The sequence below is a fragment of the Aquarana catesbeiana genome, linkage group LG03 (genome assembly GCF_042186555.1).
Source record: "Aquarana catesbeiana isolate 2022-GZ linkage group LG03, ASM4218655v1, whole genome shotgun sequence".
Classification (NCBI taxonomy): domain Eukaryota; kingdom Metazoa; phylum Chordata; class Amphibia; order Anura; family Ranidae; genus Aquarana; species Aquarana catesbeiana.
This window is the reverse complement of record NC_133326.1, coordinates 686,640,398-686,660,833: the sequence shown is the minus strand read 5'-3', so window position 1 is coordinate 686,660,833 and position 20,436 is coordinate 686,640,398. Positions and strand designations below refer to the sequence as shown.

Sequence of the window (20,436 nt, the reverse complement as noted above, 5' to 3'; positions counted from 1 at the left end):
TAGGCGGAACTGATGGGCACTGATATGTGGCACTGATAGATGCCACTGGATAGGCAGCACTGATGAAGAGCTACTGAGAGGCATTACTGATTGGCATCTGAAGGGCACTGACAGGCATTACTGGTGGGGCACCTATTGGCACTGTTATGGGCACTGATTGGCACTGTTATGGGCACTGACTGGCGTATTTGATGGGGCATAGACTGGCAGCTACTGGGCACTAATTGGCAGTTGATTGGCACATCTGATGGGGCTGTGCTGATAATCAGTGTGCTGATTATCAGCACAGACCCCCCCTCTGACAGGGAGAGCCGCCGATCGGCTCACCCTGTCAGTGCAAACAGAGGAAAGTCGTTTACCAGCACTCCCTGGTTCACGCGATGATCAACTGTGATTGGTCACAGCTGATCACATGGTAAGGCACCTCCGTCAGAGGCGCCTTACCACTATCGGAGATGCAGTGTGTACGACTGACACACAGCACCAGCGAACGCCGCCGGCATGTTATCCTGCTGGGCGTCATAGGACACCCAGTTAGGATAACAGAACCACTTCCTGTCAATCTGCTATAGGCCTGACGGGAAATGGTTAAATAAGGTGAGCACAAAATGGTCAATAAGACTATACTGGGTAAACATAGTTTATAAATGTATTAAAAATGTATAAATCATTCACCGTATATGGGATGCATAAACAAAGGTGCCAAACCCCTTGGCAGTGATAGATACAGCATACCAAGCGACCACATACATATATATTAGAATTGTTGATATACAGTAATACACAGGCATCATAAATCTCGACGCGTTTCACGAGTCACTGCTCGCTTCTTCAGGAGTAGGTGTAAATGCCGTGTATCTACAGAATAAAAATATCAATGAGAAATATATAACAAAGATAAATGTCATAAATCAAATATGGGAGTCCTTACACAAAGAGATCCCATACCCACATATGGACTAAGCCAACGTCTCAAAAGCTTGCTAAGGAGGCATTCGGAGGAAGAGTGGGGAACAGTGTCAGAGGGGGGACTGCCAAACAGGAGGTAAGAGACCAGTCTGTACAATATGCAATAAGTATAACCTCTTTTTAATTTTAAGAAAATAAGATCATCTTTAATATCACTTGAAGGGAAATCACTCCCAATGGGACACAGATGGTTAAAAAAAACAGACAGGGTTTATAAGCCTCCCTTATCTAACATGGAAAAAAAGAAACGTTTTGTCTTTAGTTCTACTTTAATAAAGGAGTAGAGGCTTTTCTCTTGCGGATCATTTTGAACACCCAATCATTTGCTAGGAAACATTTCATTTTTTTATTTCACTCACACAATTGGGTATTCAAATAAAACACAAAATCACCATATTTACTAATAATTACTAAAAAGATCATTTAGTTTACTGGATGAACAGCCTCTATTTCTTTGGTAAACCAGCACCCTTATGCTTAGTCCTGGTCTGAACAATGGCGGTGTGTCCATTAAGGGCGCAGGGGCGCCACCCCCTCTATGTAGAATTGATAGATTCATGCATTGCATGAATCTATCCATGGCCGCCGCCGACACCCCCTATTCAGGCATCCGGCCCCTTTTAGAACGCCGGGCGCCTGAATTACAGCAGCGGGGGGTGTGTTATGGAAGCACCTGATTAGAGCCATAGGCTCTAAATGGGCTTCAAGAAAGGTGAACTCGGAGTGCAGAGCATTGCACTCAGAGCCCACCCAGGTGTGTTAGAAAAGCAAATGAATATTCGCTTTTCTAACACTGAACTGCCTCTCCGCCAATCAGGTAGCGCGGGTCTGATACCCATCACCTGATTGGCTGAAAAGACAGGCGCTGCTATTGGACACCTAGCAAGAAGGAGGAAGACGAGACACACGGAGGACACTGCTCGCCGCTGCCTGGCCCGCCACAAAGATGGGGTAAGTGCCGGTCAGGTGGGGGTAACAGTGGCTGCATTTGATGGGGCACAATGGCGGTATTTGATGGGCACAGTGGCAGCATTTGATATGCACAATGGCGGCATTTGATGGCACAGTGGCTGTGATTGATGGCACAGTGGCTGCGTTTGTTATGCACAGTGGCTGCCATTGATGGGCACAGTGGCTGCGTTTGATGGGCACAGTGGCTGCTTTTGATGGGCACAGTGGCTGCGTTTGATGGCACAGTGACTGCATTTGTTGGGCACAGGAGCTGCGTTTGATGGGCACAGTGGCTGTGTTTGATGGGCACAGTGGCTGTGTTTGATGGGCACAGTGGCTGTGTTTGATGGGCACAGTGACTGCGTTTGATGGGCACAGTGGCTGCATTTGATGGTACAGTGGCTGTGTTGGATTGGCACAGTGGCTGCATTTAATGGCACAGTGGCTGTGTTTGATGGCACAGTGACTGCGTTTGATGGGCACAGTGGATGCATTTGAAGGGCACAGTGGATGCCATTAATGGGTGCAGTGGCTCCGTTTTATGGGCACAGTGGCTGCATTTGATGGGCACAGTGGCTGCATTTGAAGGGCACAGTGGATGCCATTGATGGGTGCAGTGGCTGCATTTGATGGGCACAGTGGCTGCATTTGATGGGTTTTTTTTTTCAGAATTTTTCAGTTTGTTTGCGCCCCCTCCAAATTTTGATCCCCAGCCCCCACTGGGTCTGCAGTCGCAGTGCAATCGCAGACAGGCTAAATGTAGTCAATGTAATATTTACGCTGGCCTGGCTCTCAGAAAGGCAGAGGTAAGAGGTTATATTTGCTAAGTTGCTCGGTGTGCCCCGCCAGCAGTAGGAGAGTTTTAACTGGAAAAATACAATCTAAGCATGAGTGTGTTTTTTGTGGGAAAAGTCTAAAAAAAGAGTTACTTGGACTACGCAGGTGGCCCCCAATTGAGTGTCAGAGTCCATGCGAAGAGCCAAGTGAAGTGATGAGTTGTAGTTCACTGAACATATCAATGGCATTTATATATCTCTTCCCACTAGGGCTGACCCTGCCGATCGGAGGGGTAAAGGTTGAGTCCTTATCAACTGCATTGTGAAAGACACAAGTGATTGTCACAGAATCAGGAAACGACGGCTGTCTCGGCATGGAGAACCTATAGCCCTGGAGCTAATCATGTCAAATTCGTCCCCTACACACATGGGTTGCCACAAAATCATTCGCCTCACCCTCCCGCTGTTGTTGATATTCCTTTTCCTCTACCTCAGCATAAATCGGCTCCGTAAGTAACCTTTGGGGTATCTCTTTTTTTTTATTGTAAGATTCAGGGATGATTCAAAGAACAAATGTCAACAGTTTTTCAAGAAGAAAAACATCATTTGATGACCAAAGGTCCACCTTGACCTTTAAAAAAAGGCCTGAGTGAATGTTAAAGTGTATGTAGAGGAAAAACATTTTTGTAGCCCTAACCCCCAATAGGGCCACTGGATTTTTAGGTCGCTCCCCCCCCCCCACACACACACACAGCCAGGCAACAGGAATGTTCACACTCTCTTCACAGGCTCAATAATCAGTCCAGGATTTGGTTTTGTTTATTTACATGGATAGGTAATAGTAATTTGAATATTTGCACTATTTCAAGAGATCAAGGGCACCCTCATCCCGCATGGAAATGTAAGAAGATTGGGATGAATGGGATTTTAATGGTGCGACATGGAGAACAACAATTTGTAAAAAATGTGTTTATTATAGAAAAAATCAATTAAAATCAATTCCCAAGTCTGTTCAAAAGAGCAAACAATGAAACGGAACTTTTCCATGAACTGACAGGAAATGTAATTTCTCAACTATTTTGGATGCTGTATGTATCCAAGTTTTTGAACATATCTGGTTATATATATATATGGTTGATCAACACTTTTCTGTTTAATTTTATGTTTATGAAAATGTTTTATTTGTTTTGTGCGTTCTTTTCTTTTTTTATATATTTCTTCATAGCCAAAATATACCTAATTTCTCCTGAAGAAGTTCTTTGCGAAACACGTTGAGCCTACAGGTATTTACTGTATATAAGCTCTATGTATTTTTTTGAAATATTGTTTACTATTATGTGGTGAATTGGGAATATATATCATTGTTTGGTCTTTTGAACAGACTTTGGAATTGATTTTAAACGATTGTTTCTATAATGAACTCATTTTATATAAATTGTTGTTCTCCATGTGGCACCATTAAAATCCCATTCTTCCCAAACTTCTTACATTTGGATAGGTAATAGGGATTCATGGGATCCCCAGGACTGAAGAACTTTGAACAAACACTTGAGGACTTGCTAATATCTCTGGCTGCTATAAACTAATTCCAAAGGTGCTGCCCACACATGAGAGTAGTGGTGCAGTTAAAATAGCAACAAAAAGATGCCAAACTAAAGTTGCAGGTGCAGCTCCTGGTGGAAATACCAATGCACAAAGCTAATACTACATAGCTCCCAACTGTCCCTGATTTCGAGGGAGTGTCCCTGATTTGGAACAATGTCCCTCTGTCCCTCTTTCCTCCTCATTTGTCCCTCATTTTGGTCTGATCTATATAGTTGTATAAAAAAATGCACTTTTTATCTTTCAAAAAGTGTTTCCAAGTGCTAAACCTTTCATCCAATTTCTAAATTTCAAAAAACAATATAATTATATATTGTTTTAACTAATTTTTTTGTATAATTCTCCTTTAAGGGGGCGTGACATGGGGGTGTGTCCTATGCCTACATACTTTTGCTAATAGGTGTCCCTTGTTTCTATCACAAAAAGTTGGAAGGTATGCTACTACTGTCCCAACCTAGAGGAATTTGGGGAGTTTCTGATTGTTTTGCGCTGCTTCTAAGCTGTCCTCTGCTCCCAGACATGCAAAATATTGTGCCTTACTGTCCTTTTTGTAGCCTTGGGGTATGTTGAAATGGAAGATACTTATAAAGTCCCTTTTAAGATGTTCCTTGGATCCAGGTGGCCACTGCACAGGCACCCTGCTTCACAGACTGGGTCCTGGGATTCCAGCTAAGCCTAGCTGAGACTGACCAAGGGAGTGAGGCTTCCAGCTTCTCCATCTCTCTCCCTCTCTCTTTCTCTCCTGGACTTCATCCTTCCTTAGGGGTGGAGCCCCCCAGCACAGCTGTCCTCTCCAGACGACTGGACCCTGGACTCTGCTCCCTGACTGCCAGTCTTCTGAATATTTATGGGTTGTTTCCCCACCTTCTGGGCCTTGCCTCCCCAGGGATTGGTGGAAACTCCATAAATATTAGGGCTGCATCACTGCTTCTCCACCCACTAGATTCTGGAACTATCCACGGAGTTCCATAAAACAGGGGGAAGTCGCAGAGCCACAGCCCTTGATGATCTACACAGTCAGAATACAAATTAACCCCTGCTCCTCTGCCTACTGAGGAGCCAAACTAAATTTGCCTACACTGTGTAACACTGAGGGTGAAATTTCTTTTTAAAGCCCAACTCAGGGAAACTTGAAAATTGTTATCATTGGTAAGACCTCACCTGGAATATGCAGTTCAGTTTTGGGCACTAGTTCCCAAAAAGGATATCAGGGAACTGGAGAAAGTGCAGGGAAGGGCACGCAAACTGATAAGAGGAATGGAGGAGCTCAGCTATGAGGAAAGATTAGATGAACTGAATTTATTCCCTCTTGAGAAGAGGGGATTAAGAGGGGATATGATCACCATATATAAATATATAAGGGGTTCATATAGAGAACTTGGTGCTTAGTTATTCACTTTACAGTCAACACTGAGGACAAAGGGGCACTCTATACGTCTAGAGGAAAAGAGATTTCATCTCCAAATACGGAAAGGTTTCTTCACAGTAAGAGCTGTGAAAATGTGGAATAGACTCCCTCCAGAGGTGGTTCTGGCCAGCTCAGTAGATTGCTTTAAGAAAGGCCTGGATTATTTCCTAAATATACATAATATAACTGGGTACTAACATTTATAAGTAAAGTTGATCCAGGGAAAATCCGATTGCCTCTTGGGGGATCAGGAAGGAATTTTTTCCCCTGCTGTAGCAAATTGGATCCTGCTTTTCTGGGCTGGGGTTCGCCTTCCTCTGGATCAACTGTGGGTATAGGATTGGGTATATGGGATTGTAGAAATTTTTTATTTTATTTTTTTTATTTATTTATTTATTTTTTTTATGGTTGAGCTAGATGGACTTGTGTCTTTTTTCAACCTGATTTAACTATGTAACTATGTAACTATATTTATAATGGGGCTGCATCCACACTGAAATGGTTAACTGCTCATCCAGTCTAGGGGAGAGTTTAAGCACTTTTAACTACCCAATCCTCCACTGCCCCAGCAGATGACACCCCCCCCATGATTCGGTGGTGGACTGTCCCTTGACATCAACCTGTCCAGTGCCTTGGTCTTCACAACATCAGGACCCTAGCCCTCTGGAGCATGGGGGAGGAGACACTGCAGGGACCAGTCTAGCAAAGGGAAGGAACGGAGGAGCAGGTAAGAAATTCTAGAACCTACAAGCAGCCCCATTGCAAGAAATAGTTTTCAAGGTTCCCATATTTGGCCTTTAAGTTTTGGATAGAGCGGGAACGTGTTAGATGGGAAATTCAAAATTTGAGGGTTATCTCAAAGCAAGAGGTGAGGGGAAATCTTCCACTGTAGACATCTGCTCTGGGGACAACTGTCTAAGAGGAGATTTCCTCTAGCTTCCTAATGTGGCACTGGGACAGGAAGTGAAGGGAAATCCCCCCAATGGTACAAAGACAGTAAAAAAATAACCTGAAAAGCTTTGAACTCTTCTCTACTATATCCAAAACAATAAAAAAAAGTTTTGGCCCTACATACACTTTACATCATATATACATACTGTACTTCCCAACAGTCCATTCAATAGGATTTTATGTTACATTTTAGAATACATACCCATTAGGCCTAAGTAACTGGACATTTCTAAAGGTGTAATCCTTTTAGAGCTACAATTTTTTCCATAGAACATTGCTGACTTAATCATTTATGACTTCTAATAAACCTGGGGGTGCATTGACTCCAAAGTCTAGTTATATTTACAGTAGTTTTACAGCTGATAGTAGGAGAAGAATATTGTTCCTAAAAGTGAGTGATAATCGGTCTTTTTCTAGTTAGTTTGTCTTGAAGAGCAAGTTGGGGTGGTGTGGGGGTTAGGAATCAGAATACTTGATTCTAAGTGGAACAAAGAGATTTACAGTACCATAGTACACAGCACATGGGATAGTGAGCCGCTAGACCAACAGAAACCCCAGCACTGGGTGGGGAGAGTTGTAAAGGGTAGAATTTTGATAGAAAGGGAAATAGTGCTACATCATTGGTATCTGTCAGAGGGATATTGCCTCATCATGGGTGTCAGTGGAAAGAACGGTGGCCCATCGTTGGTCTCAGTGGGGGGGGAATAGTGCCCCCTCATCGGTGTCAGTGGAAGAAATAGTGCCCCAGCTTTGGTATCAGTGGGAGGTATGGTGTCCCATCATTGGTATCAGAGAAAATGTGCCCCATCAATGGTATCAGTGATAGTAGGACTAATGCTCCATTTTTGGTATCAGTGGTAGGAATAGTGCTCCATTTTTGGTATCAGTGGGAGGAATAGTGCTCCATTTTTGGTATCAGTGGTAGGAATAGTGCTCCATTTTTGGTATCGGTGGTAGGAGTAGTACTCCATTTTTGGTATCGGTGGTAGGAATAGTGCTCCATTTTTGGTATCAGTGGAAGGAATAGTGCTCCATTTTTGGTATCAGTGGTAGGAATCGTGCTCCATTTTTGGTATCAGTGGTAGGAATAGTGCTCCATTTTTGGTATCAGTAGTAGTAATAGTGCTCCATTTTTGGTATCAGTGGTGAGAGTAGTGCTCCATTTTTGGTATTAGTGGTAGGAGTAGTGCTCCATTTTTGGTATCAGTGGTAGGAATCGTGCTCCATTTTTGGTATCAGTGGTAGGAATCGCGCTCCATTTTTGGTATCAGTGGTAGGAATCGTGCTCCATTTTTGGTATCAGTGGTAGGAATAGTGCTCCATTTTTGGTATCAGTGGTAGGAATTGTGCTCCATTTTTGGTATCAGTGGTAGTAATAGTGCTCCATTTTTGGTATCAGTTATAGGAAATATTGCTCCATTTTTGGTATCAGTGGTAGGAGTAGTGCTCCATTTTTGGTATCAGTGGTAGGAATAGTGCTCCACCCATCATTGGAGCACAGGTGTGTCAGGAGGAGGCTGTCTCTCTGGAGCTGCTGCAGATCCGTGTGAGAGGGGACTGGTGAGGAACTCTCTCCCAGCTCTCCTGGCTCCTTTCTGGGGAAGCCATGGAGGCCAGCAGGGCCTCTCCTGCTGGAAGCTCTCAGCCATCTCCTGGGCCATCAGGTAACATACCTGCCCCTATACAACCCATGGTTGGTGATCTCTCTGCCCCTGGTGAAGATGAAGGTTCCGGGGCCATCAGGGAGCGAGTGGTGGCCGGGATTAAGGTCCTGAATAGGGAAAGAGACAAGCTCTACAAGCTCAGAGCCGAGGTGAAGCGCCTGAGAAGGCAGCGTGAGGGCTTACATAGCCAGAGACGTGGATCCATGGATCCGGAGATCCAACTGGCCAAGGTTCGGGTGGAACACCAGGAGACCATTGTGGCCATGATGGAAGGCAGAGATGGGCCATTTAAAGAAAAGTTTTGTAATGAGAAAAGATTTGCGAGGATGACAAAGATGGAGGTGGAGGAGGAGACCCCCAGTTCTGACCCCCTGCCCCCTCAGGTAGAGGTAAGCAGCCCCATGCCTTCCCAGGACTCAGGAGGCATGCTCAGGGCCATCCAGGTAATGGAGTCTCCTATGCGGGGGGATCAGCTGGCATTTAATGATGAGGACATAACAGACAATGTGCCTGACAAGGTAAAGCCTGTCAAGTCCCTTATTGTGGATAAAACAATTTTTGTGCCATTCAACACTGTGACTGATACAGACAATGTACCCAGTGAGAGTCAGGCTGCTAGTCCTATCTGTAGTAATGCTGTGCCTGCTGATGCTGCAGTACAGCAAAGTTTGCTTTTAAAAAATGACATTCCAGCAGATGAACTACAAGATTCAGCAGAGCCTATTAACCCCCTTTTGGCTGAAGCTGTTTGCCCCACAGCTGCTGAGGACTCTACAGCACAGCTTCAGGAGAGAGCTGGTATTACATCAGAAACTGTGACTATTCCTGATGAGAATGTGAAGTTTTGTGTGACTGATAAAAATCATCCCAGTACCAGTGTGATGAACAATGGTCCCAGTTCAAGTGTGGACAGTCCTACCAACTCTGTTCAAGCAGTGAATAATAATAGTAATGTACAGACTGCTGTGACATCAGTGTGGGGCCTTGGCCCTGAAAAACGTACCTTTGCTCAGGTGGTACGCTCTGCTCCTGGTAGCTCTGCTCCCAAGCGGGGTTTTCCCCTACAGGCTTCCACTTTGAGCACCCCAGGATCTGGTCTTGGGTCTCTGGCTTCTGCTGGGGGTCCCAGACGTAATGTTGTTATTCTGAAATGGGAAGGTGGTGCGATCCCTCCAGCACGGCGTGCAGTGGTGGATTTGATTTTGGAGATGGGTTTTGGGGCAAATGATCTGTATGCCTTTATACATGTAGCTGGGACACGGGATTATACAGTTAGCTTCACCAGGCCAGAGGGTCTTGACCTGTTCTGGGAGAGATATGAGGCTCGGTGCAGGTCAAGACCTGAATGGGAAGGTCTGGCCCCAGTTGCAGTTTCTCAGAGGTCTACAGTTAAAAAAATCACAATTATCCTCACTAATGAGAGTGTCCCTGCCCGGGATCTAGAGGTTTGGTTAAGGAACTATGGGGAGGTTTTGACCAAGCCCAATAAAATCCTTGATGAGCGTAACATCTGGACTGGGGGTTGGTCAGTTACAGTCAGGTTGGCCAGGGATGGGAATGTTGTCCGTCACCTGCCCTCCTCAGCTTTTATAGGGAGGGATAGGATGACTGTTTTTTACCCTGGTCAGCCGAAGCTGTGTCACCGCTGTGGAGAAAAGGGGCATTTGAGTTCCTCCTGTTCAGCCTTGATATGTTCAGTGTGTCGGGGTCAGGGTCATATGGCTAAGGACTGCACCGAAATGATCAGGTGCAACCTGTGCCTGCGCCTTGGCCACCCCTACAGCAGATGTCCTGAAGCCTGGCACAATATGGAGAAGGAGGTAATTGATGACATGTCAAGGCTGGACAGGATGGAGGGTGAGGCCCCTGGTGTACCATCCTCCTCTGCGGTGACTGACTCCCCTGGTCCTGCTCAGGATCCCTCTCCAGTTCCTGTGGCCACCCCTCATGTGTCTGTAAGTATTCCTTCTGTATCTGTATCTGTCTCCCACCAGCCTACTGTACCCTCTCCTCTTGTGTCAGAACCTTCCAAGTCTGTGCCCCCTGAGTCAGTTACCCCCCAGGAGTCTACCCCTCCTAAGTCTGATTCAAAGGGAGCACCCCCCCCACCAGCAGTAGTAGTGGGTACTAAAAAGGTTGCTTCTTCCTCTGTGAAGAAGTCTTCTGTAAAGACTTCACAGAAAAAAGTAATAGATGAGGGCATCTCTGAAGCTGACCTGCAGTACCTGGAGGAGAGAAGGAAGGTTGGGAAGCGGAAGAAGCAGGTGGTGAGGACGGAACAGGCTCCAGTGCCTGTCTCCAACCGTTATAGGTCCTCTAATTGGGATATCTCTTCATCTGGAGCTTCTTCGGAGCGAAGTTCTGATTCCGAAATGGAGTTTGAGGCGGCCTCAAGAAAGAGAGAGGCTTCTGGTGATGAGCAGCAGAGGGGAGCTAAGAAGCAAACCACCCAATAACCCAAATGGCGGTTCCCCCTCCGTTAAAAGTGGTGACAATAAATGTCGCCAGCATTAAGTCAGTAAGAGCTCGTTCTATGGCCTTCTTTTTGTTCAGCCAATTAGATGCTGAAATTTTATTTTTGCAAGAGACTAGGCTCACCTCCTTGGCAGATATTCATATGGCCAAGAGAGAGTGGAGGTATGGTCCATCTTACTGGTCTCTTGCGGCCGAGCCTTACGGCGGTGTGGCGGTGTTGTTTAAAACCGGCATGGTAACTGTCCGGCGGGTTATTGAGGTGGAGATTGGGAGATGTATGGTCTTAGACGTCCTTGTGGGAGGGCAGGACCTGCGCCTAATTAATGTTTATGGACCGCACACAAAGTGGGACAGGAAATGCCTTTTTACAAGGATCAAGCCATTTCTTTTTACATCCCGGCAAGTGGTCTTTGGAGGTGACTTTAATACAGTAACTAGGCCCAAGGACAGGAAGGACTTCAAGGACAGGCTGGGATATGATAGCGTTTTTTTAAATAGTATGGTTAGGGATGCTGGTCTTGTGGATGTGCACATTAAGCACCTCCCGGATGACACTGGGTTCACCTTTCATCGAGGTAATAGTCAGAGTAGAATAGATAGGTTTTTTTTGAAGGAGACCTCTGCTTTCTCACCCCCAGTGGTGCAGGCAGTAGAGTTCTCTGATCACTGTATGCTATCTGTGGTCCTGAATGCTTCAGACGCCCCTCAGAGGGGCAAGGGCATCTGGAGATTGAATTCGACTCTACTCAAGGAAGAACATGTTAGACAATCCTTTGAGGAATTCTTTCAGGCACAGGTGACCATCCTGGACTTTTGTAGCAGCAAGGCTGAGTGGTGGGAGCTGACCAAAAAGAGGATTGCTGGATTCTTCAGGGGCCTAGCCAATAGAAAGCAGTTTAATAAATACATGACCTACCAACGTTTACGGAGGAAGCTGGATATTCTTGTCTCGAGAGGAGGAGATCCTGGGGCAATCTCCGAAGTGAAACTCCTTCTCAGGAAGTGTCAATATGACCGGCATGCCTCTTTGGTTCTGGAGAGGGACTATGGGAAGTACCACTCGCCTGACCCTTACCAGAACTGCAAACAAGGTGTAGCTGTTAAAACGGTCGTTGGCCTTAAGGACAGTACAGGTTCCTTGACAAAGTCCAGGTCAGGGATTCTGGAGGTCGTGAGGTCCTTTTATGCTGACCTTCTTGGGAGGAAAGAGCTTGACCGTGACAAGATGGAAAGCTTTTTGGACTCTACTCCAGGTCTAAATGATGAAGATGTCCCATTGATGAATTTGACAGAGGAGATCACAGTTGAAGAGGTGATAAGGGCAATTGAACAGCTTGCCATCAAAAAGTCACCTGGACCGGATGGCTTGACGGCTGAGTTTTACAAAGCTTTTAAGTCTATTCTGGCCCCACATTTGGTAGAGGTTTTTAACAGTTGCCTTGCTGAGGGGGTACTTCCCTCTTCCATGAGGCACTCAGCTGTGATTCTTCTTTCAAAGGGTAAAGATCCTTCGATGGTTGAGAATTGGCGCCCCATCAGCCTTCTTAATGTCGATAGAAAGATACTGGCAAAGATCATTTTCTGGCGCCTATCGTCAGTAGCAGAGTCTTTGCTTTCTCGCCATCAGCACTGTTCGGTCCAGGGTAGGTGCACCTTCACAGCAGTTTTAGCTGTCCGGGAGGCCTTGGAGCGGTGCAGGGCTGCAGGCTGGGGAAAGTATTTGCTGACATTGGATCAGGCAAAGGCTTTTGATCGTGTCAACCATGAGTACCTGTGGTTGCTCCTTAGTAAGTACGGTCTGCCGGGTGGTTTTGTCGATTGGTTAAAAGTCTTGTATGAGGGGGCAGAGAGCTTTCCTCTTGTTAATGGTTGGGTTGGGCAGTCCTTTGGGGTTGGCTCCGGGGTGCGCCAGGGTTGTCCCCTGAGTCCCCTGCTCTATGTGTTTGCAATCGACCCCTTCATCAGGAGGCTAGAGAGCGGCATGTTGTGTGGGGTGCCAGTGGGGCTTCCGGGTGAGCCGCCTTTGAGGGTTGTTGCCTATGCGGACGATGTGTCGGTGATTGTCACTGGGGCGGATGAAGCAGAGGAGGTGGTCTCTCTGACATCACGGTATTCTGAAGCATCAGGCTCCAAGATCAATCAGGAAAAGAGTGAAGTTTTCTGGATGGGAAAGGAAGGTGAGGGGTTTGATCTCCCGGACACCTTTCCAGTGCCCCAGGAAAGAATTAAGATTTTAGGCATTGAATTTGGACCTGGCGATTATGGCCTCAAAAACTGGGAAGGCAGACTGGAAATTGCCAATACTAAGGTGGTCAGCTGGAAGAGATGGAAGTTATCTATGAGGGAAAGGGTTGATCTGATTAAGACTTACCTGATTCCGATCTTCTTGTATGTCAGCTTTGTCTGCATCTTGCCAGTGTCTCTCTATGCTAGGGTCAGTAGTGTGTTCTTCCAGATGTTGTGGGGGAACAGACTGAACCCCATCAAGAGGAATGTCACCTATCTATCCAGGAGGGAGGGTGGCTTAGGTATGGTCAACCCAGTTCTTTTCTTTTCACTGCTTTTTCTCAAGTTTAATATTGGTAATATGCTTGCAGTGGAACCTCCTGGATGGGCAGGCATATTTAGATCTTGGTTTAGGCCTTTTCTGCGACTTTGGGAAGAAGGTGGCCAAGTGAAGAATCTCAGGGGTCATCGTGGTCAGCTACCAGCCTATGTCGCTCCGTGCCTGAAGTTACTACGGCAGTGGCGATTGTCGGCTGAAGATCTCAGATCGGTTCCGAGGAAAGTCCTTATGAGTCGAGTCTTGAGCGAAGTCTTTCATGACCCACTGGCCTTAAGGGATTGCCCAGGCCCAGTTTTGAGGGCAGGGTTAAGACTTATTAATTTGGACAGAGTACCCCCTAAATTCAGGGATCTGGCCTGGTTGTGCTTCCATGGGAGACTCTATGTTAGGGGCAATTTGAAATTCCGCAGTGGGGTGGATCGTAGCTGTCCTCGGGAGGAGTGTGCAGGTGAGGAGGAGACTATGGACCATTTTCTGCTTCATTGCCCTTTTAACATAGAGGTGTACAAACAGGTGGGGCGGGCCCTCGGTGTCCCTTTCCTCTCCAGGCTGGGTTATGCTGAGTGGGTGTACGGAGCATTCAATACTGGCGGGGTTTTTTGTTTAGATACACTTTTTCTAGTTAGCCTAATAGTCCGTTATTTCACTTGGAACGCACGGTGTCAGGTCTGCATTCGGCGTAAAATCCTTCCTGTTCAGGTGGTGGTGTATGACATTCTGCATGAGGTGGAGAAGATTCGGGTGCTCGAGAGGGACAAGCGGAGTCAGGGGGCTTGGTTGAAGGCGTGGAGGGGTTTCAAGCCTCCCTGACTGCCAGGAGTCTCTTTCCCGGGTGTGGCTGTCTGTCTCTTATCACCCTAGATTATTATTTTTTTGGATTAATTTTTGATAAATGGCTGCGTACATAGGTGATGGGTTGTGCCTCTTAGGCCCTCTCTGCTGCTTTATGTAAATAATTTTGGTAGTGGATTATGTATATATTGTATATATTCTGAACATGGATGTGTATTCCTTGGATTTCTGTTGAAGTTTTGTACTATGGTTTTGTTTTTTACTTTTGTATAAAATTGGTTGCTTGATTCTTTTAATAAAAGATCAATAGTGCTCCATTTTTGGTATCAGTGGTAGGAATAGTACTCCATTTTTGGTATCAGTGGTAGGAATAGTACTCCATTTTTGGTATCCGTGGTAGGACAAGTGCTCCATTTTATGGTATCAATGGGAGGAATAATGCCCCATCTCTGCTGTCAATGAGAGGAATAGAGTCCCATCATTGATATCTGTAAAAGGAATAGTGTCCCATTGTTGGTGTCAGTGGGAGGATTAGTGCCCCATCATTGGTATCAGTGGGAGGAATAGTGCCTAATTCTTGGTGTCAGTGAAAAAAATAGTACCCCATCATTGGTTTCAGTATAAAGAATAGTGCCCCATCTTTGATATCAGTGGGAGGAAGGAATAGTTCCCTATTCTTGGATTTTGGTGGGAGGCTTAGTGCCCCAAGGGCTGGTCAAAGGTAAGCAAAGCTACATCTGACCACAGCCCACAGTTTGGGGTCCACTGTCATCCCTATGTAACCCAAAACTAGAACAAAATTGGATAAACCTACAATTCAAGCATTGGGATTTAGTATAATATTTACTGTATGTAGAATGCCGCATACACACGATCGGAATTTCCGACAACAAATGTTCGATGGGAGCTTTTTGTCAGATATTCCGACCATGTGTAGGCTCCATCGGGCATTTGCTGTCGGAATTTCCTACAACAGATGTTTGAGAGGTGGATCTCAAATTTTCCGACAACAAAATCCATTATCGTAAATTCCGATCGTGTGTAGACAGTTCCGACTCACAAAAGTCCACGCATGCTCGGAATCAAGCAGAAGAGCCGCATTGGCTATTGAACTTCATTTTTCTCGGCTAGTCATATGCGCTGTACGTCACCACGTACTTGGGGATCGGAATTTCCGACAACATTTGTGCGACCGTGTGTATGCAAGACAAGTTTGAGCCGACATCCGTCGGGAAAAAAATCCACGGTTTGGTTGTCGGAATGTCCGATCGTGTGTACGTGGCATTACACTGGCGGGGCTGCAGTGCTGGAACAGATGGAAGTTCAGATAGACCGGTGAGTGGTAAGTGTAATGCCGCGTACACGCGGTCGGACATTCTGACATCAAAATCCTGGATTTATTTCCGACGGATGTTGGCTCAAACTTGTCTTGCATACACAGGGTCACACAAATGTTGCCAGAAATTCCGAACGTCAAGAACGCGGTGACGTACAACACGTACGACGAGCCGAGAAAAATGAAGTTCAATAGTCAGTGCGGCTCTTCTGCTTGATTACGAGCAAGCGTGGAATTTTGTGCATCAGAATTGTGTACACACGATCGGAATTTATGACGACGGATTTTGTTGTCGGAAAATTTGAGAACCAGCTCTCAAATTTTTGTTGTCAGAAAATCCGACAACAAATGTCCGATGGAGCCTACACATGGTCATAATTTTCAATAACAAGCTCACATTGAATATTTGTTGTTGGAAATTCCGACCGTGTGTACGCGGCATAATGGATTTTCTCTTGCAGGGCCCTGTCGGGTATATTTTTTTGAAGGCTGACAGGGCCACTTTAAAGTGAACCTGTTTCTTTTCCCTGCATGGGCATGTACAGTTTGTATATAGGAACTCTGGACTTTATTGATCATCATCATCACTTTCATAGGTCATAGACTAAAAAATAGATAAGTGGCATTTAATTATAACACTTTCTGGTGGTCAAACTATTGAAGATATGGAGGGTGGAATTGCTCAAACTCATCTCGATGCCACTTGAAAAAACTTTGGATTCATTTTTCATTAACCTGGTTGTAAACCCTTACATATAACCGGTGAAGTGACTATCCTCAGGTGATACACAGAGATGAAACAAATCCTTCTACATAAGTTGTACCTGTCTATTTGCAGCCCTCTCTTCTCTACATTGGTTCAAAGTTTAGAATTTTTTGACACTCGTCTGAGAGTTCAGAAAAAAAGGAATCGAGAGCTGAAGTTACACTCTGCAGAACTCAGTGAGGAGAGCTCTGAGAGCTGATTGGAGGGAAGAGACACACCCCTTCACATAGCACCCAGGAACAGAGCTGTCAATCAGCTGGAGGTCCCTCCCCTGTCTCCTTTTTTTTCTCTTGGTGTCAGGAAAAAATGTCAGAAGTGACTCATGCTGATAGCAGAGGAAGGAGGCAGCAGACAGAAATGACACTTAGTGCTCTAGATTGAGACATGTACGTTCATATTTCATTTCTGAGGTTTACAACCACACAGCACTATGACATATTGGGGGTCCCCCAGACGAAAGTTGGGACTTTAAAGGCAGCTGGATATCATAGAAGAACAATGGATTTAAAATTAAATGTATTTTATTGATAAGTCAAAGATTAAAAGGTCAGTGCATAAGATTATTGCAACTGACTCATTAATAACAATGGTGACAGAGTACAAAATAACAACAAATATAATCTCGTAAAAGAATACACATGTCAATGTACAAACACAGTTGTGGTTTCCTCTTGGAAGAGAGAAAAGGTCTGACGCGTTTCAGGAATTAATCCTTTCTTCCGGGGCTTGTTATATGTAGAAATAGGTGTACATCTATAAGAAAAACGAATCATCAGGGTTGAACAATGTGGGGACATGAAATAGGAGGAGCATCGATGAGGCAAAGGAAGACAAGATGGCCATAAAACAAGCAAAAAAAAAAGGGGGGTGGGGAAAGGGGTGAGTATGAAAAAGTGATTGAAAGTAAAAACGTAATACAAAACCTGGACATGTTTGCTGGCGAATGTTCGCTGGACGGAATTGACGGTCCATCAATTCCGTCCAGCGAACATTCACCAGCAAACACGTCCAGGTTTTGTATTACGTTTTTACTTTCAATCACTTTTTCATACTCACCCCTCCCCCCCCCTTTTTTTTTTTTTGCTTGTTTTATGGCCATCTTGTCTTCCTTTGCCTCATCGATGCTCCTCTTATTTCATGTCCCCACATTGTTCAACCCTGATGATTCGTTTTTCTTATAGATGTACACCTATTTCTACATATAACAAGCCCCTGAAACGTGTCAGGCCTTTTCTCTCTTCCAAGAGGAAACCACAACTGTGTTTGTACATTGACATGTGTATTCTTTTACGAGATTATATTTGTTGTTATTTTGTACTCTGTCACCATTGTTATTAATGAGTCAGTTGCAATGATCTTATGCACTGACCTTTTAATCTTTGACTTATCAATAAAATACATTTAATTTTAAATCCATTGTTCTTCTATGATATCCAGTTGCCTTTAAAGTCCCAACCTTCATCTGGGGGACCCCCGATATGTAAATTTGCATTAGGGATGCTGGCAACAATTTTGTTTACTTTTGGTGAAACATTTGATTTAGACACAGCAATATGAGGACAGCAGAGAACATCACAGCACAATAAGCTTTGATGTCAAACAGCCTGGGTCCATTATATACAGTGGGGACGGAAAGTATTCAGACCCCCTTGAATTTTTCACTCTTTGTTATATTGCAGCCATTTGCTAAAATCATTTAAGTTCATTTTTTCCTTATTAATGTACACACAGCACCCCATATTGACAGAAAAACACAGAATTGTTGACATTTTTGCAGATTTATTAAAAAAGAAAAACTAAAATATCACATGGTCCTAAGTATTCAGACCCTTTGCTGTGACACTCATATATTTAACTCAGGTGCTGTCCATTTCTTCTGATCATCCTTGAGATGGTTCTACACCTTCATTTGAGTCCAGCTGTGTTTGATTATACTGATTGGACTTCATTAGGAAAGCCACACACTTGTCTATATAAGACCTTACAGCTCACAGTGCATGTCAGAGCAAATGAGAATCATGAGGTCAAAGGAACTGCCTGAAGAGCTCAGAGACAGAATTGTGGCAAGGCAAAGATCTGGCCAAGGTTACAAAAAAAATTCTGCTGCACTTAAGGTTCCTTAGAGCACAGTGGCCTCCATAATCCTTAAATGGAAGACATTTGGGATGAACAGAACCCTTCCTAGAGCTGGCCGTCCGGCCAAACTGAGCTATCGGGGGAGAAGAGCCTTGTTGAGAGAGGTAAAGAAGAACCCAAAGATCACTGTGGCTGAGCTCCAGAGATGCAGTCGGGAGATGGGAGAAAGTTGTAAAAAGTCAACCATCACTGCAGCCCTCCATCAGTCAGGGCTTTATGGCAGAGTGGCCCGACGGAAGCCTCTCCTCAGTGCAAGACACATAAAAGCCCGCATGGAGTTTGCTAAAAAACACCTGAAGGACTCCAAGATGGTGAGAAATAAGATTCTCTGGTCTGATGAGACCAAGATAGAACTTTTTGGCCTCAATTCTAAGCGGTATGTGTGGAGAAAACCAGGCACTGCTCATCACCTGTCCAATACAGTCCCAACAGTGAAGCATGGTGGTGGCAGCATCATTCTGTGGGGGTGTTTTTCAGCTGCAGGGACAGGATGACTGGTTGCAATCATGGGAATAATGAATGCGGCCAAGTACAGGGATATCCTGGATGAAAACCTTCTCCAGAGTGCTCAGGACCTCAGACTGGGTCGAAAGTTTACCTTCCAACAAGACAATGACCCTAAGCACACAGATAAACTAACGAAGGAGTGGCTTCACAACAACTCTGTGACTGTTCTTGAATGGCCCAGCTTAAACCAAATTGAGCATCTCTGGAGAGACCTGAAAATGGCTGTCCACCAACATTTACCATCCAACCTGACAGAACTGGAGAGGATCTGCAAGGAGGAATGGCAGAGGATCCCCAAATCCAGGTGTGAAAAACTTGTTGCATCTTTCCCAAAAAGACTCATGGCTGTATTAGATCAAAAGGGTGCTTCTACTAAATACTGAGCAAAGGGTCTGAATACTTAGGACCATGTGATATTTCAGTTTTTCTTTTTTTAATAAATCTGCAAAAATGTCAACAATTCTGTGTTTTTCTGTCAATATGGGGTGCTGTGTGTACATTAATGAGGAAAAAAATGAACTTAAATGATTTTAGCAAATGGCTGCAATATAACAAAGAGTGAAAAATTTAAGGGGGTCTGAATACTTTCCGTCCCTACTGTACATTAGTAGTAGTGAAAGAACATTGAACCATTGCGCATGGAAGGACCCTAATGAAGCAGCATTACCCAAATACATATTTGTTAAATCTGGCCCAGTGTTTGACCCATATGGTACTACCAAATCCCTTGAGGGATGAGCAGTTCCTGCACTGGGATGGAGGAATCATGATGTTAGGGGTGAGGGGTAAGAGAGGAAATACAACATGGGTAGGAAAGTAGAAAGCAAAAAGGGAGTGCATAACTTCACATGGGAGTCCTAAGCTGTTCGAAAGCAACAAAAAGTGGACAGTTTAGGGCCAGCATAGACATGACCATGAATGTTCAGATTAGCCAAGTTCAAGTTTAGGCATGTATGTCATTATCTGAGCCCCCTATCGCCTCACCCAGGGAGCTCAGTATCATTTACTACGTGTTTGCTTTTCAACCAATGGTGCTAACTATATTTTTGTCTTCTCTTTGTCCTCCTGTACAGCAGATACTCCCCTTTATGAGTGCATTGAGGATGGGAAACCGTGTGTCAAGACTGAGAATGATGTCATCGCTAAGGAGGATGTATGGGTGAGCCTCCCTTAGGGTTTACACTCACAATTTTTTTATTCTGCAAAAAGCAAGAAAAAACAGAAGAAAAGTTTATAGCCGCGTACACACGATCGGACTTTCCGATGGGAAATGTTCGATGACAGGCTGTTGTCGGTAAATCCGACCGCGTGTACGCTCCATTGGACAATTGTTGTCGGACTTTCCACCAACAAATGTTGGATGGCAGATTTTCAAATTTTCCGCGGACAAATGTCAGTTGTCAGATTTTCCGAGCGTGTGTACGCAAGTCTGTCAGACAAAAGTCCAAAGTACAAACACGCATGCTCGGAAGCAAGGACGAGCTGGAAGCAGTCGGTCTTGTAAACTAGCGTTCGTAATGGAGAATTAACATTTGTG

General features: G+C 44.9%; 1 protein-coding gene across 2 annotated transcripts in view; it reads left to right on the top strand.

Annotated features, from left to right (window-relative positions):
* The first annotated feature begins 2,947 nt into the window (after positions 1 to 2,947).
* The window catches only part of GLTPD2 (glycolipid transfer protein domain containing 2), a 37,798-nt gene continuing 20,309 nt past the window's right edge, over positions 2,948 to 20,436 (top strand). The window contains exons 1-2 of one of the 2 annotated variants that reach the window (XM_073623019.1): positions 2,948 to 3,205; positions 19,976 to 20,058. In XM_073623019.1, the coding sequence (XP_073479120.1) occupies positions 3,100 to 3,205; positions 19,976 to 20,058 (189 nt within the window). In that variant the 5' untranslated portion in view covers positions 2,948 to 3,099. Of the gene's footprint in view, positions 3,206 to 19,972; positions 20,059 to 20,436 lie in introns of both variants that reach the window. The other variant, XM_073623018.1, reaches the window with a different exon arrangement.